At 33.0% G+C, this 16,018-nt stretch overlaps 2 protein-coding genes across 13 annotated transcripts in view; one reads left to right on the plus strand and one right to left on the minus strand.

Annotated features, from left to right (window-relative positions):
* The first annotated feature begins 119 nt into the window (after positions 1 to 119).
* On the plus strand, positions 120 to 10,200 carry Klc (kinesin light chain). Of its 11 annotated transcripts, XM_066727851.1 has the most exons (9): positions 1,491 to 2,146; positions 2,246 to 2,422; positions 3,548 to 3,914; positions 3,987 to 4,152; positions 4,372 to 5,099; positions 5,172 to 5,375; positions 5,666 to 5,782; positions 5,929 to 8,311; positions 8,882 to 10,200. In XM_066727851.1, exons 3-8 carry the CDS (start codon positions 3,573 to 3,575, stop codon positions 6,052 to 6,054), a joined length of 1,683 nt encoding a protein of 560 aa, XP_066583948.1. In that variant the 5' UTR covers positions 1,491 to 2,146; positions 2,246 to 2,422; positions 3,548 to 3,572; the 3' UTR covers positions 6,055 to 8,311; positions 8,882 to 10,200. The 11 variants fall into 11 exon arrangements, with proteins under 11 accessions (XP_066583946.1, XP_066583952.1, XP_066583951.1 ...); XM_066727849.1 differs by lacking the exons at positions 1,491 to 2,146; positions 2,246 to 2,422 and adding an exon at positions 120 to 715; XM_066727855.1 differs by lacking the exons at positions 1,491 to 2,146; positions 2,246 to 2,422 and adding an exon at positions 1,179 to 1,196.
* Positions 10,201 to 11,525: 1,325 nt separating this feature from the next.
* Positions 11,526 to 16,018, minus strand: part of spri (sprint) — an 87,431-nt gene continuing 82,938 nt past the window's right edge. The window contains exons 14-18 of one of the 2 annotated variants that reach the window (XM_066727844.1): positions 14,596 to 15,056; positions 14,250 to 14,381; positions 13,921 to 14,163; positions 13,631 to 13,826; positions 11,526 to 13,545 (exon numbers count right to left, since the gene is read on the minus strand). In XM_066727844.1, coding sequence (XP_066583941.1) covers positions 13,442 to 13,545; positions 13,631 to 13,826; positions 13,921 to 14,163; positions 14,250 to 14,381; positions 14,596 to 15,056 — 1,136 coding nt within the window. In that variant the 3' untranslated portion in view covers positions 11,526 to 13,441. The remainder of the gene's footprint in view (positions 13,546 to 13,630; positions 13,827 to 13,920; positions 14,164 to 14,249; positions 14,382 to 14,595; positions 15,057 to 16,018) is intronic. The other variant, XM_066727845.1, reaches the window with a different exon arrangement.

Here is a 16,018-nt window from a genome sequence, read left to right on the forward strand (position 1 = left end):
TGTATAAATCCGGTTTTATTCTAAACTTCGATTGACTTCGAACCAAAAAGAATTTTTTTATGTACAAAACGGATTTACTAAAGGTTGAAGGCGGTCTACAAGTTTCAAATTCTATGTTGGAGTCGCTTCAGTCGCGTTTTTACGATCGGCTGATGATTGCGTACGTTCTAGAGTTTTCCCATGAAGATTTTGTTTTTATGTAATTATTTATAAATTTCTCGATCGTGGGAGTAAAAATTATCGGTGGGAAAGCACATTGTACTATAATAAATAACGATTTAATTTGATAAACTCCTAAGGAATTGGTGTTTGTGTAGTTTACGTGATTTATCCAGTTCTCGCCATCTTAGTCTGTCACTCTTTTGTGAACCGTGTCAAGAATAGACTTTATGGTGCTTTTATCAAAAATTTTTCAATATTTGGATGTTATTTTTTAAAAAACTTTGCTAACGAAATTTTTTTATATCGTATACAATTTTGTATGCGTTTACTACTGCTCAACGAATGGAATTGCTCTTTTTAAGCTGCTATTGGCAGTTTAGTATCTCCGATCGTTGTTTTAAGAAAAATAATACATGAATTGATTAAAATTAAACACTACGAAGTTTACGATACATCTAACAAATCGTTATTCGGTTTATGGGAGACCGTGGTATGAATGTTTGAAGACACTGCAGGATACCAGTAGGGGAGATTGTATGGAAAGTTCAGAAGTGTAAGTGTTTCTTTTGAAATAATTTGATTCTTTTTTAACAACAAACATTGGAGAAATAACTCTGTCTACAATAATGAGCAATGTTAGCATGAAATATAAATATTTCCCTTGGTACAACAAAAGTTGGAAGTTATTCATTTTAATCCAATTCCGTGAAATATCGTGCAACCGTAACGAAAATCATTGACCATGACTATTCTTACGACGACGAACCTTCATCTTTGTCTTATAAAAACGAAATACTTTTCCACTAACGTGTTGTAATAAGTTTTTCTTTTCGTTTTATATTAATATCTAAACTATTCTCTCAGTGGAAGTATTGATTGATGGCTTCACTTGCAGATGCATTTAATAACCCCAATTATAAATTATTTAGATTTAATTGGTCGTAATTAAATATAGTTGAGAAAAGGATTTTGCACCATATCACTTAAATGTGAATTTTTACAGATAAATAGGATATTTGCCCTTATTAATAATGGTGAGCATGGAATTAGTTTCGAAGTGAAATAGGAAAGCACATGAGAGAGCTAGGCTCGATGTTCTGCGGTTTTATCGTGAGTCATTGAACACCAGTCCTGTCCTACCCAGCAGCCGCGGATTGCGAAAACATTGTAATAAGTATCCTTTTTACATTTGATATCTTCATATGATTTCCTACGCATATCCATCATTGATAAGTGCACGAGATTGCATTAATGAATCCGGTAAATAAAAGTCCTATAACTGAAAGGTAGATTAATAAGTTACTACAATCATTCTTGTGTGTGCGTGTGTGTGTGCACTTATTTAAATAATTAAAAAAAAAGTATAATAAAGACCGCAGTAAGTTTTGGAGTTGGCGCAAAGGAGGCCCGTGTTTATTATTATCATCATTTCCCCTTTATGTACTAAGAATCTCCTACTGACCGACTTAGTTGATCGTGGTGAATGCAGGGATTTTTTATGCAAAAGGGCTATTCATCGCTAAAAAGCGTTAGGGCAGTGTGGTTAGGTGTATGTTTGCGGATGATTGTAGAGAGTACGTTGGATGCATCTCGGTAGAATTGGTGCGAGGGTGGCGCAAGCGCAAGGTGAATCTCCCTTTGTAAGGGTGCGTGAAGTCGAATGTAACCAGTAACCAACCCCTCAGTAAAGACTTCAATGTGACGCCGTGAGGTATCCCCCGTAGAGATCAGATTACGCAAGACAAATTTAGTGTACATAAATCTATATTTTTTTACTAATGATACCCGAACGAATGAATTTTCTACGCGAATTTATCAAATCGACTGAAGCTGACAATACAACCGCGAGTTTTCCGTGAGAAGAACGCTTCACTAATCGATAATAGAAAAACTAATATTTTTTACGGAATAGGTAGGTCTCAGAGAGTCCAACATTACCGATGGGTAGGACAGATATGTCTAAAACGCTGAATTCTTATAGAATGTGAGTAGATCATCCAAATATGCTCTAGCTACCTTTTATCCCCCCGCTCCTCCTCACCCGTTATCCATTCAATGACTCTGCAATCGATCATTTTTTAAGGTTTCCCATGTAGTAGCTCTCAGCGTGACGTATTTGCCATAAATGTCAACAATCGAACACGATTGCTGCTGCTCTATACCGGATCTATACCTTCACCTTGACAAGTCACCTTATAGCAAAAGCAGCAAGATTATTTTTTCTATAGAACTTAATCACGTAATTCGATCCACGGAGAAAGTAAATAAACCTTTTCACTTTTATGCATTTCATTCTTAATCTACTTAAATAAATAACTATTTTTAATCTTCGTCTCTTTAATTACTTGGTTGATCAAGTCTATCAATGGGAGTTTCAATGCTGTATCATTTACATTTAATTAGCCTGCATGACCCAAGAGAGTAATCGCCAATTCTCTTCTTTAATGATTCATCGTCCGCATGGCGTCAGTGTAAACAGAATTTCGCCTTCGATAGCGTAGCTCTCTGATATTTTACTTCCGGCCTAATCTATAAACTCTCATAAATCGGCCTTCAAAAACCTGCTCCACCTGTTTTTCTAATTTGGCAATGATTTTTCTTTCTTTCTTTTCCTTTCTCTTTAACAATTATATTTATCCCTTTTTAATCGTTCAACTATAAAAGTAAATTGTTCAGTTGTAGAGGTTTCTTTCTTTCTCTCTGTTTTAATAGTAAACCTATAGGATGTTCAGTTACTAAAGTCAAGGTTTAACAAATTTAATTTTAATGGTACACGCGTTGGTGCTTGAAATTGGATATAGCAAAAATTACCTATTCGTTTGTGGGATTTTTTTGTTGCATAACAACTGTTGGCGTAGCTCGTAAAGTTTGACACTAATCAGCATTTTTCTCAAATTTTCACGTTCTACTATAGAGCAAAATGTATATAGTATACCCTGTCGCATGAGAGCTCTTGTTCAGGTTGCGCCTGCGCTAAGTTATTGAGCTATCGATTCCAATGCTAAGTCGTAGCGCGGCCCTGACATGGGGTAAGTTCGAACTCCGAAATATTTTCTAATAATTTATGCTAACTGAGCTTCCTCAAAAATTCTCATGGGTTCTAACTCGACGCATAGAACGGGTCTTACCCCTGCGACCTTTCAGTGATCCAGTTTAACTGGCGAGCTCATCAATACTCACCGATTAAACTACGTTCACCCTGCCATGAATACTTTCTAACTATTTTTAAGCAGTTTTATTATTAGTTAAATTACATTTGCTCTTTTATTTCATTTTCTACTGTGCATTTCTGTTTCTATCTACTCTTAATGAAATAACTTAAGAAATTAAAAGAAATTTTTTGTAATTACACCACAATAATATTACTGTTTGATTTGTTTTGCAGTAAAAAAATTGAAAATATTGGCAGGATGACTGCCATGACACAGGAAGAGATCATGGCTGGGGCACGAACAGTTGCCCAGGGCCTAGAAGCCCTTCGGGTTGAACACGAAGGACTTCTTCAAGGGCTACAGTCACAAGATGCACCAGCTGCTCAAGATAAGGCCAGTTTATTAACAAAAAATATAGAAATGATAGAATTAGGCTTGGGAGAGGCTCAAGTTATGATAGCCCTTGCAAATCAATTACAAATGGTTGAAGCTGAAAAACAGAAACTTAGAACTCAAGTTAAAAGGCTTTGTCAAGAGAATGCTTGGTTAAGGGACGAGCTAGCTGGTACTCAACAAAAGTTACAAGCTAGCGAACAAGCTGTAAGTATAAAAGACTTAGCGGAACCTCTAAGAAACTTTAGAATAGCTGTAATTAACTTTATCAATGTTTAGGTTGCACAATTGGAAGAAGACAAGAAACACATAGAATTTATGGACAGTATGAGACTATTCGATCCAGATCCTTCGCAGGAAGAAGAAAGTGCTAAAGATAGGCCAAAAGTTGACCCTGTGGTTGATCTCTTCCCAGATGACGATACTGATGACCGAAATAGTAAGTGTATGTTAACGTTTCAATATTTTTTTACTTATATTTTACAATTCTCAAATCTGTACGCATATTTTCAGTGTATTATATTTTTCACAATTTTTTTAAAATACCACACAAAACAAAAGGCTTTTTTTAATTGTATTAATTTTAATTGCACTGAAATTATTATTTGTACACTTTGGAGAGATCATTTATGTGACCACTTACTCATGTAATTTATAATTTCAGCAATTTCACCGACACCACCATCGCAATTCGCACAGCAAGTAAATGCAGGATATGAAATACCCGCGCGTTTAAGAACCTTACATAATTTGGTTATCCAATATGCAAGTCAAGGACGTTACGAGGTAGCAGTACCTCTGTGCAAACAAGCTCTAGAAGATTTAGAAAAAACGTCAGGACATGATCATCCTGATGTAGCGACAATGTTAAATATTCTAGCGCTGGTATATAGAGACCAAAATAAGTATAAGGAAGCAGCAAATCTTTTGAACGATGCGCTAGCAATAAGGGAGAAGACCCTTGGTGAAAATCATCCAGCTGTCGCTGCTACATTGAATAATCTTGCTGTGCTCTACGGTAAACGTGGAAAATACAAGGAGGCCGAGCCTCTTTGCAAACGTGCATTGGAAATCCGAGAAAAAGTTTTGGGATACGATCATCCAGACGTTGCGAAGCAATTGAATAATTTGGCATTGCTTTGTCAAAATCAAGCTAAGTACGACGAAGTGGAGCGTTATTATCAACGAGCTCTAGAAATTTACGAGGCTAAGTTGGGCCCGGACGATCCAAATGTAGCTAAAACAAAAAACAACCTTGCATCTTGTTATTTGAAACAAGGAAAGTATAAAGATGCTGAAATCATGTACAAACAAGTATTAACAAGGGCGCACGAAAGAGGATTAAAGGCAATGGGAGCTTCCATTGATGGTGAGAATAAACCCATCTGGCAGGTAGGGATGATTGTTTAAACCTATTTCTTCATCAAAATAACAGATATAAAAAAAAACATTCTCTCACTGTAGGTTGCTGAAGAGAGAGAGGAGAATAAACATAGAAATAAAGAAAATGCACCTTATGGAGAGTATGGTGGCTGGCATAAAGCAGTGAAAGTCGATTCTCCAACGGTTACAACAACTTTGAAAAATTTGGGAGCACTGTACCGACGCCAAGGAAAATTTGAGGCTGCCGAAACCCTGGAAGATTGTGCCTTGAGGTCACGAAAAGAAGTAAGTTCATAATGGATACACTAAGAATATGTAGTTTTTATTAGCTGCACTGAATCATAAGAACTATGGCTAGTAAAAACATATCCTTTTTTTTTTCAATGCAGTACGTACAACAAGTGAGTAATGACATACATTAATCTATGCTCTACACAATAGTCTCTACTATTGTTTGCTTTTTTCCATTAATTTATAAAGCATGACATATGCGAAACGATAAATCTTTCGCGTTTAGAGATGTTGACAAGTTTTTACGAGACACAGTTTGATACAAGATTTATTGTTCTGTATAGGCACTAGATCTTGTAAAGCAGGCGAAGGTTGCACAGATATTGGGAGATGAAAAAGACACGATTAGGCGAGGCTCTAGATCCAGCTTGGCAAGCAGCGAGCATGAGCAACACGATGATGTAAGTCTTATTTAAGAAATTAAAGAATTAGTTGCACTGCATGTCGTAGTACACCATTAGCCGTCTACTATCCTTTCTTCTTTCTTTTTGTTCTTTTTTCGTTGTCCGGACCGTTCTGACGATTTGGCGATACAACACAATCACAGGGCTCCCTACCATTGGTACAAAAGGCGCTACATGAAGGACAGTCTGCCCATCACGACGCTAGTCCTAACAAACCCGGGTTTAAAAACAAGATTTTTCAAGCTTTCGGAATTCATTCTTCCTCGTAGGAAATTGTTATCTGTTTATTCAGTTGCCTGAAAAGTTATATGATTTACAAAGGAATGTTTTTGATTGCTGTCACTGTAGCGTATAATTTGTCTAGGATACTCACAAATTAGGCAATATTAGAGTAATACAGGTCAAATCATTTTTTCTACTCATTCACTGAATTTAAATGACGTTTTCGAAAATTAAAGTTAAGGTATCCGAACGGTATACTTCTTATATTTTTCACGACGAACTCGCATTTAAAATTATACGTTACCAATTACACAATTTTCGGTAAAGTATAAGAATAACATGGGCACATGATAATTACTACATTATTCGCGAATTATAATGTCATCTCAAATTAATATTTCCTTGAATCATTAAGGTTGCTAACAGCACATTCATATTGCACATTCTAAGCAATGACAATACACATTAATACACCACAGTAATTTTTGGCATTATTTTATTGCTTTCATTTTAAATTTATCTGTATTATTGAGTGTATAACGTTCCACACTATATCGAGAAATTATATTTCCATTACAATCTCTAGTAACATCATATTCAGATATTTCTCTCTTTAAAATAAAGCAATTCCGAATTTTAAGCTGTGATAAAAGTATTCGCATGTTTTTACGAAAAATATGAAGTATCTGTTTCATACCTCAAAACATCTATGTTACAGTTAAATTAAGCCGCTTAGCACAAGATGTTTTCTATCAATTTTGCATTATTCTTCTATTATTGACATAATATTTTTGAAACTCTTTACGCTTATATCTTTGCAGTCATTTAGAGTGCATTTAGAGTAAATTAAAATAAATAATTATTATTAAAAAATAAGATATAGAAGCCAGTTCTATTAAACCTTATTGTTTAGGGTTACATGAGTAAAATTTTTTAAAAACGCTTTACTACATGCATAATACAATAATTTACACAAACAATTTTTATAATATAATCTCACTCACGATTTCATCTAATCATTCATATTTTAATCTTTTGATTAAACTTTATTTTTTAATCATTATATAGTTAGAGCTCTTATTAAAATTATTTCTTATGGTCCTAATACCCTGTAGTATAGAATTTATAAATCATGTTTCTGTGAAAGTAAAACAAAGTTAATTTTTTTAAAGATAACTGTAATGTCAATATTATTTATATAGCACATTTTATCTACAATTGTTCATAAATACTATATTATGATATACAGTGTATTAAGGAAAACATTATATAATGCAATTCAAGTATTTATTTTTGAATTGTAACTTTTTAGTCCATTGTTACATGTTCAAAAGTTCAAAGTAGCAATTTATATTTTATAATGGATCATAACATCTCTTGAGCTTTAAAGTTAATTGACATTTTATATTTATGAAAGAGAAACTCGTCCTACTTAATTTTTATTCTTATATGGCTTAGGGTTATTATATGTTAACAAGTTGTCTCGAAGATAGAGAGAAATATAAACTTGCATTTGAGAAATTAGATGAAAGATAAAATATTAAATTATTCTATATTTAAAATAGTAATCTCTTTCCTTAAATTATTCTTCAAAGTGGTAATGTTTTTACATTAAGTATCCAAAGATGCAAGGATGAATATGACTGCATCTAGCTTTTTATAGATGTCTATTAGAAAATGTATAGAAGATCGTAACGTTTGCAATATACAATTTGGACTTGAATATAAATTGAATTATATGATTTTTTGAATCGTGTATGCTTTTAGGCGATTACATCCAAGTGATATATATATTTATAGAATTATATTTTTTAAAAGAAGCATGTCAATCGAGACAGCTTGTATCACTTTTTAACACATGTATATGCAGACTTAAAATTATTAATTATTTAGTTACCCTTAAATAGCTTGTAGATATTTCTATTATCTTATTGATTATATGCGTTAAGGCTCTTTGTTTATTTAAATCAAAGTATAAGAAAAAAATAGTGCCTTCGTATTTTAATAACTAATTGAATAAATTATTTTTCACTAAAGAACACAGACATTGTACTGTAATTATTTTATGTAAGTTGATTGAAACCACAGTATAATCATCGACATTGTGATAACCAAATTTTACTTGCTTTAATGTTTGTTCTCGCACGCATCTGTGTTTAATTTCACTGTAAAGTAATATGTCAATATAATTACTAGTCGTTGTGTTGCGTTATTTAATTGAGTACAACGGACTGGCGCTTAAAAAATTACGGATACTTCATTTGAATCGCTGGATAAATGGAGAAATCTTAACTGACGCTGCAGGTAATTGTAGAATTAGTTTAACATTATTTTTTATCTTTGTAGGTGCATCATAAATCTATAACAACGTACTTTAATACATATCTTTTCATCACAGTATTGTAATTATAGCCTGTAGAATGAATGTACATGTGCAAATGTTTTGCACGACTAAGAATAATTTTCTCATAAGTGTAAGCACATACATATACTTACTTTTTAAACATTTTGTCTTACAACTCTGAAAAATTAAAATATTAAAATATCCATGCCATATTTAATGAAAATTAATCTAAACAATTACTCAAATTTAATAATAGTTAAAAAAATATATTAAGTTTTGAATAAAATTGTTTATGCGAATCAAATCTCAGCTAATCAAATAAGTTACATTAATAGAAATGTAGAAACGAAAAATGGTCAGATAAACTTGTCGTCATTAATCCTTTTATTTCGCACCGCATATTATAATGTAACTTCTATTTTCAGCTACAACACTTTCTTATATAAAATTATTTCAGAATTAACTTATATTGTTGACCATAAAAAATTGTATCATTAACTTATTATGCATGTTTTGTTATTTTGTTTCAGGGAAAGTATTCAGTACGCGCTCAATAAAGGATACTTGAAGGATGGAATGATAATTTTGGAAGAAAGATAAGGACTCTCCAGTGTTTCATTTAAACATTGATTGACGTCCGATCTCTATCGAACAATTTACGTATACAGCACATTCCAGCTGCTTTTACCGAGATGCACTACAGGAGTTTCTGATTATACACTTAAGCTTCACAGCTTCTTACTAACAGCTAGCAATTGGCATAGGATGTTATGTAAAAAGAATGAACTGCTCCTTTCCATTTTAAATGTATGGAAACCAAATGAAAATCGTTGGGCATCTGGATTAGCATATATTTTAATCACCTATTATGCAATAAATTATATTAATTTATGGGTTTACACCGTACAAAATTTATTATAATCCAGAGGTGCTTGTTTGCAACTACTAGCTTAGTCCTAAGATCATTTTATTAAAATGACTTTACTTCAAACATAATTAAAGATAACTATGCAAAGCCTGTTTGATTATCACATTAGGGCGAACGGTTTGCGTTGATGATTGAAATTGATGCCAACACAAAATATTATAATCAGTAAATCAATCTGCCAAGTTAAAAAAAAACTTATCAGAATTTGCTATCTAAACATAGCATTTAATTTCTATTATACGAATTAATATATTCAATTTACAAAGAATTATTTGTATAAATGATTAATATTTTACTTTAATATAATATTTTATTATCCATAGATGATCAAAAATTAAATTATTCTATGAAATCTACATCCATTTTAATTTGCAAAGGAAGCCACTAACATTGTAAATGGCTGTGAATGATAAATAATTTTTTTAATCCTGCATCAGGACTTACATATTTGTTTTATGAGAATCGCTGAATAATATGGAATTTGGTCAAAATATCAAATTATAACCATTCGTATATAGGTATGTCACACATTACATATTTAACGATCAGTAGTAAATTAACGTATTCACCAAGTTACGTCGATATAATTTTAATTGTGACACTAAAAGCCAGATACATTTTGGAGCTAAACAAATTTTCGAAAATATCTTGGTATATTGTTTTAGTCTACTTTAGTATTTAATAGAAGTGTAACGTATCGGTTCTTAGCTGATTTTATTTACAATCATTTCTTAAAGAGCATTATCTGAAAACGTGAAGCAACTTTATCAATAACTGTTGTGCAATCGATTTTATTTAATGTACTTTACATTTTTTTTATATAAGATCAATGTAAGCGTAAAGGATAAACATGCTTTCATTGTAATACTAGAAATGCGCGCTTTTTTTGTTCCACTTTCTCCAATAAAAGATCCGAATTTATTTACATGTGTGCTCTCAATATTCGAATTACGCATTTATCCTAAATACATGCTGCGCGCCTGAGAGCTTGATGGCCTAATTTTTTTTTTTTTTTAAAGCAAATGCGCATACTTTTGAGTAATCATGTTGAAAAAATCTTTAGAAAAACGATCTTATAAAATAAAGCAATTTAGTTCGTTTTACTGACTTAATAATCGGTAAGCAATTATTTATTCCATCCCTTATTATTATTAGTTTTAAATGAAAATTGTTTTGTATCCTTAAGAATAATTTGTCATAAACACGAATTTTTAAGTTTATACCATTTTTGTTAAAATAACCGGTTAGTGCAAATAGAGTACTATTTTTGCGAAAGATAAATATACATTTTAGTTAAGATAATCTTTTATTGTATAATTTTATTTATTATTTTGTACACCTGCACTTTTTATAGAAGGAATTATTGCAAACCCGATGTAATGTAATCTAAGAAAAAGCTCTTAGCTATCAACGATATCAAAAGGAAAAACTATTTAAAGTTTTTAAAATTAAACAAATTTTTGAAATAAAAGAACTGATAATGTGATACAATATAATAGTAATTACTTACAAATTGCAGCATAAATAATTATGTGTTGCATGTCAGTAGGGCTTTTTTGGTATAATAGCTCTCAGGTGCATATACATTGTTCATGAATAAAATGTAAGCCTTGATTTATAATAAAACATTTTCACTTATATGTCGTTTTATTTTGTTTGTCATTATTAATATTTTTCATAACGTTTAATAATCACGAAGTGATAATAATAGCCTAATTATACAATAATAAAGCCAGCTTGCTGCCGAATTGTTACGCCACGCTTGTCGGTACGGATAGTAATAGAAAGATATATTTAAAAGCGATTATGAAGATTCAGATATTTATAGCTTTAAAGTCCATTTATAAATAGTACATACCTTATGTACAAAAGTTAAAATTCCGATCATGAAATATAACTGAGCAGGTATGACACGTGCAACATTTGAAATATGTTAAGTCAAAATTCCTTATTCGTAATTATCAAAGTAAATAAGACTTATGCGTCGATTTAATTCACATAAAATACCATAGTATTGAATTCTGATTATCAATAACTCTGACCTAGAAATATCTTAGGAAAAAAGAGGAATAATAATTTCAATAGTTTTATACCTCCATTCTCTCTTACAAGTAAGAATACCTATATTTAGATCGGTTAGTCTGTTATATTTATCAGATAATAGGATGTAGCATAGCTATTGTATATAAACTGCTGTCTGCTATGTCTAAAAGGCATTCGTTTCAAAAATGACTGTATGCTTCGAATATTGGAATTATAGAAAAATGTTTATTGAGCATATAGTTACATATTACAAGAAATATAATAATAATAGTGACAAAGATAGTGATAATCAATGATGTTATTTTTAACAGATAAAACTTGTAAAATTACACATAAACAGACTTTTACAAACTTTGCATCCGTATTGGCATGACTAGCATATTAGAAGCTTATTAACATTATGGTTTATTAATTTAATTGAAGAAATAATGAAAAGCACATTTGTAAAGTGTATAATTACGATATACAATTCTAAAATGCTTTTAATAAATTAGGTCCGAAGAAATATACATTAATAATATAGCTTTATTTCATTTATTGAGTAGCATTTGATTAAACGGCCAAGACAAAGCTGATTTGTAGAAGATTTCTTATAAAAATTTTTTTTAGTTTATTATGAAATTATAATAAATGGCCTTTTTGTATTATTGCTTTTATTTTTGTTTTATTAGTTATAAACAGGAGATATTAAGTTCTTGTCGTTTATCCAATATTATTTATCTTGACATTGCACAGCCCTTAAATCAACGTCCAAATCAGCCTTGTAAGCTACGCCAAACTTTGACACTTAAAATAACATTTGACAAGTGTGTTAAAAAATATGCATACAATTTCCAATAAATATAAGAGATTTGCCTAAAATACAGATTTCTTATCTAGTGAATCGCCATATCTTGTAAAAAGTACTTAAAATAGAATCTACGCTAACCTTTTTATATTTTACGATAGATTTTTTTATAAGGAAGTTTTCTAAAATTTTATTCGATTATAGAAAACATATAGTACTTCTTGCAGAATTGATTTAGAATGGAGAGATCATTCTGAGCGATTACATATCTTTTTGACGTAAAATACCTTCTTCGCTAGACTTTTAGGCCAAATTTTATAAAATTGATTTTTTGTCGTTAATTCAATGTTCTCTTCATTCGAACTCTACTCTGACTCTTTACTTTAACGAAACTTATTTTACTGATTAGTGTCATTATTGTGAACGTTCACGAAACTTGGAATACTGAGTAGTGTATATATTCTTTTCATCTTATTGCAAATACAGCTCGTATAAATATTCTTCGAAAGAGAATACACGTTTCTCGTAAATAATCACAGTCATGATATTGGTGTGATTTAGACATATAAACTTTGAACATTCATGCTGCTATTGATAGAAATTAATTGTATATAACGATATACTCTCTTATTGATTGAAATGAATAAAAAAAAGTAGCACCTGCACAAAATAAAAATTAAACTTGATTGAAACATGGCAAGAACTAACGTTTCTCAAGTTGTCATACGTATAACCAAATAATTTTACTCTTTTGTCAATAACAAGGAAATTTCATCCAATTAAAATTTAACGAATAATCGTTACGTCAAACCAGCATATCTTTTCGTAAATGCAATTTTCATTCTACACATAAAGAATACAATCATTTGGTAAATACAAAAGGTTTTCTTCAAAAAGATTGAAGTAACTACTGTAGACAAATATTTTACGCATATCCGCTTTAAATGGCAGTGATACGGTTAACTCGTCAAATTTGAAACATCCAAACACTCTAATTGCGACTGGAAAAGGTACTTACTCTTACTAAACTGTAATATTGCAGAAGTTCAAAAATACTAATTTTGATAAAACAATCTTGTCTGAATTGCACATTAAAAATTTTATTAAAGAAAGATACGATTGCCATGAACTTTATGTATCTTAATATCAACAAATTTTGTATGAAAAACAAAATAATAATAAGAGCCCGATGATTGATTGTACTAAAAATTTATATGATAATGATGATTGTGACTTAAAATTGATCGTGCATATATAATGCCATTAGTTAAATACGGAATACCGTAGGTATAACCAATTGCTAGATGATTGCTAAGCCATTATCTGCAACGTTCAAGAGCTAGTTTTCGGCCAGGCAATCTTGGCGTCGATTCTCTTATAGGCGAAAAGGCAGTGAGAGATTTCTTGCGGGCATTCGTGGTCGGTTAGCAAAGTTTCTAAAAAAAATAAAACATGAATTTGTACAAATTTATCAGTATTTTGGCAATTATATAACGAAGAGAAATATAATCATCAATTTACCTTCACCCTGTACCAGCTTGAAAAGTCCATAATCTTGGGGATTAGTGCATCTGATTTTATGAGCGAGAATACGACACACGTCTCTCGTATTCATGTTAGGTCGTACTGGAAGAGTTCTGGTATTAAGAGAGCCGTGTAACTCGTCTGGTACTAAAACCCGTAACACGGAAGAGCAACAATCTGGTGCTCCACAACCCTGTAAGTACAGAAATACAATATTTATTTTTGTTCTCATTATATACGAGAGAGAGAGAGAGAGAGAGATAAAAATTGAACGGAGAGTCACTTACATTCAAAGTAGACACAGTCCCTTGGCTGGTCTTGAAAGTCTTGAGAACTTGTACAGCGCTGGATAATGTTGTCAAGTAATAACCGCCTTCACCCGTCAAGAGAGAAGGATGCAGGAGACCCCACATATACTCGGCTTCAATCTCGGCATCCACCACTTTGCCGCGAATCAACACCCAAACGAGGAGGGGCAAAAGATCATCGGCACCCACTGTAACGTGTCTACCAGAATTGGCGTGCTTTACCTGAAGAGAAAAATGGATTGATCAATCGGAAAGAAAGCTTAAGATAAGAAATAAATTTAAACAAGATACTTGAATGATAAACATACGGAATTGAAGATAGCAGATATAGCCGCTAATAGATTCTCCAGTTTGTCCAAAGGTGAGTCTGATTTTTGTAATCGGTCTATGTACTTTAAAATGCGTTCCAAGCTGGATTCCGATGGCGGTATGATCTTGGGCTATGATTAGGAAAGACAAGGTCCCTTGTTAAGAAATAATACATTTTTGAATCGATAAAATCGCCAATAAATACACGTATCGACAAAAAAAACAAGTAGCTTTATCTCTCAAGTAGATGAATCAATGTTAAATCTATGAAGCATATCGTTTTAAAATGGAAAAGATGTTTGTCTGCGAATTCCACAGTTTTCTGGCAATCGAGCAAATACCAACCCTAACGCCTAGATCCTGAATGTGCTTGGCCTGAGCGTGCTGAATGCTGTCCGCCAGTGTATGTAGGGAGCCAGTTGCAGCATAATGCTCCACGAACAGCCTGTAGACGTGTTCCCGTAGGGGACGAACCACCAAGCCCATCATCACTCCCTCGAGGATGGCGTCCAGATTGAGGAACTCGTTTGGTTTCAGTTTCAGTCTCTCCTTCTCAACCTCCTTTTCAAACTCTCGCTCGCCGTGCTTCACCAGATAGTTTTTCATTCCGGACATGAATTGACGCATGTTCCTCATCACTACGTGAGGACTGGCCTCCTTGCCCTCTTTGGTGCATTGAATGAAATTATCAATGTTCTGGGAAAAAGTGGTTGTTTTGTCAGCCGCTAACTGAAGGGCGTAAGCTCTTATCGTGGATCCGATGCCACCGGCATCGCGATTCCTCAGAGCCTGCAATCTCGGTGGTGCTGCAAAAGAAACAAACAATACGCTGTTAGATCGATTAACCTTTCCTTCAAAATTCTTTAACCCCCGATCCCTTCGCTCTCTTATCGTTCCCAAGGATTTAGTTGTACTGAAAAAAAAAAGAAAAAAAATAATCTTACGTTTAAAGACGTCCACGCTACAGCGCAACTTTTTGCAGATACCCTGGAACCAATTGCCGATCTTACGAAAGAGCCTGCGCGTATTGAAGACAAACTTTTTCTTCTCGTTGCCGTACTCGACGGAGCAATTGATCATAGCGCTCATTTTCTTAATGCACTCGGCACACTCGAACGACGAACGAAAGTTCAAACGGTGGGCTTGCAGGAGTTTCTAGGGTGGCTTATTATTGTATTTTATGTATATACATATAGTGTGATCGCGCGGAAGAAACGGTTTTTTAAAGTTATGATGAAATGTTCTATTTAGGCAAAGACAGTTTGAGATGAAAGCTTTCACTGGACTACTACCTCTCGACCTTCCGTATACTTTTCAACAGACTTAGCTCATCGATGCTGGTCCTCGCTAACTTCCCTTTCGACGCTAAGGTTTTAGGGCCAAACCATAATTCTCGATGCCAGGCAGACAATGGTGCAGGTACCTTAGACCTTACGCTGCCACTTTGGTTAAAGTAGATCCTGCCTAACTTCCCTCATAACTAATATCCTCACAGAGTCTCCGGTGCACAGATTTAACCTCCAGACTCCAGGTAACATACCACGATATTTCGTGGAAAGTCTTGAAGGGTACATTAACGCGTTTTCACCCATAAAACGTCAAGACAACGTCGTTCCTGCCACTTTAAAAGCTGCTCCTCAACTTCTTCGATCAAACTCGCCTCTAGTACAGCTTTGATCAGTTTTGTCTCTCCGCTGCTGCAGCACTGTATCCTCCCTGAACCTCGGAGACGCGGCTTTTCTCGTCGAGTCGAATTAAGATTACAAGC

Source organism: Prorops nasuta, unplaced genomic scaffold (assembly GCF_024137725.1).
Source record: "Prorops nasuta isolate Cenicafe-Biocafe unplaced genomic scaffold, Cenicafe_Pnas_1.2 PNAS00005, whole genome shotgun sequence".
NCBI classification, from domain to species: domain Eukaryota; kingdom Metazoa; phylum Arthropoda; class Insecta; order Hymenoptera; family Bethylidae; genus Prorops; species Prorops nasuta.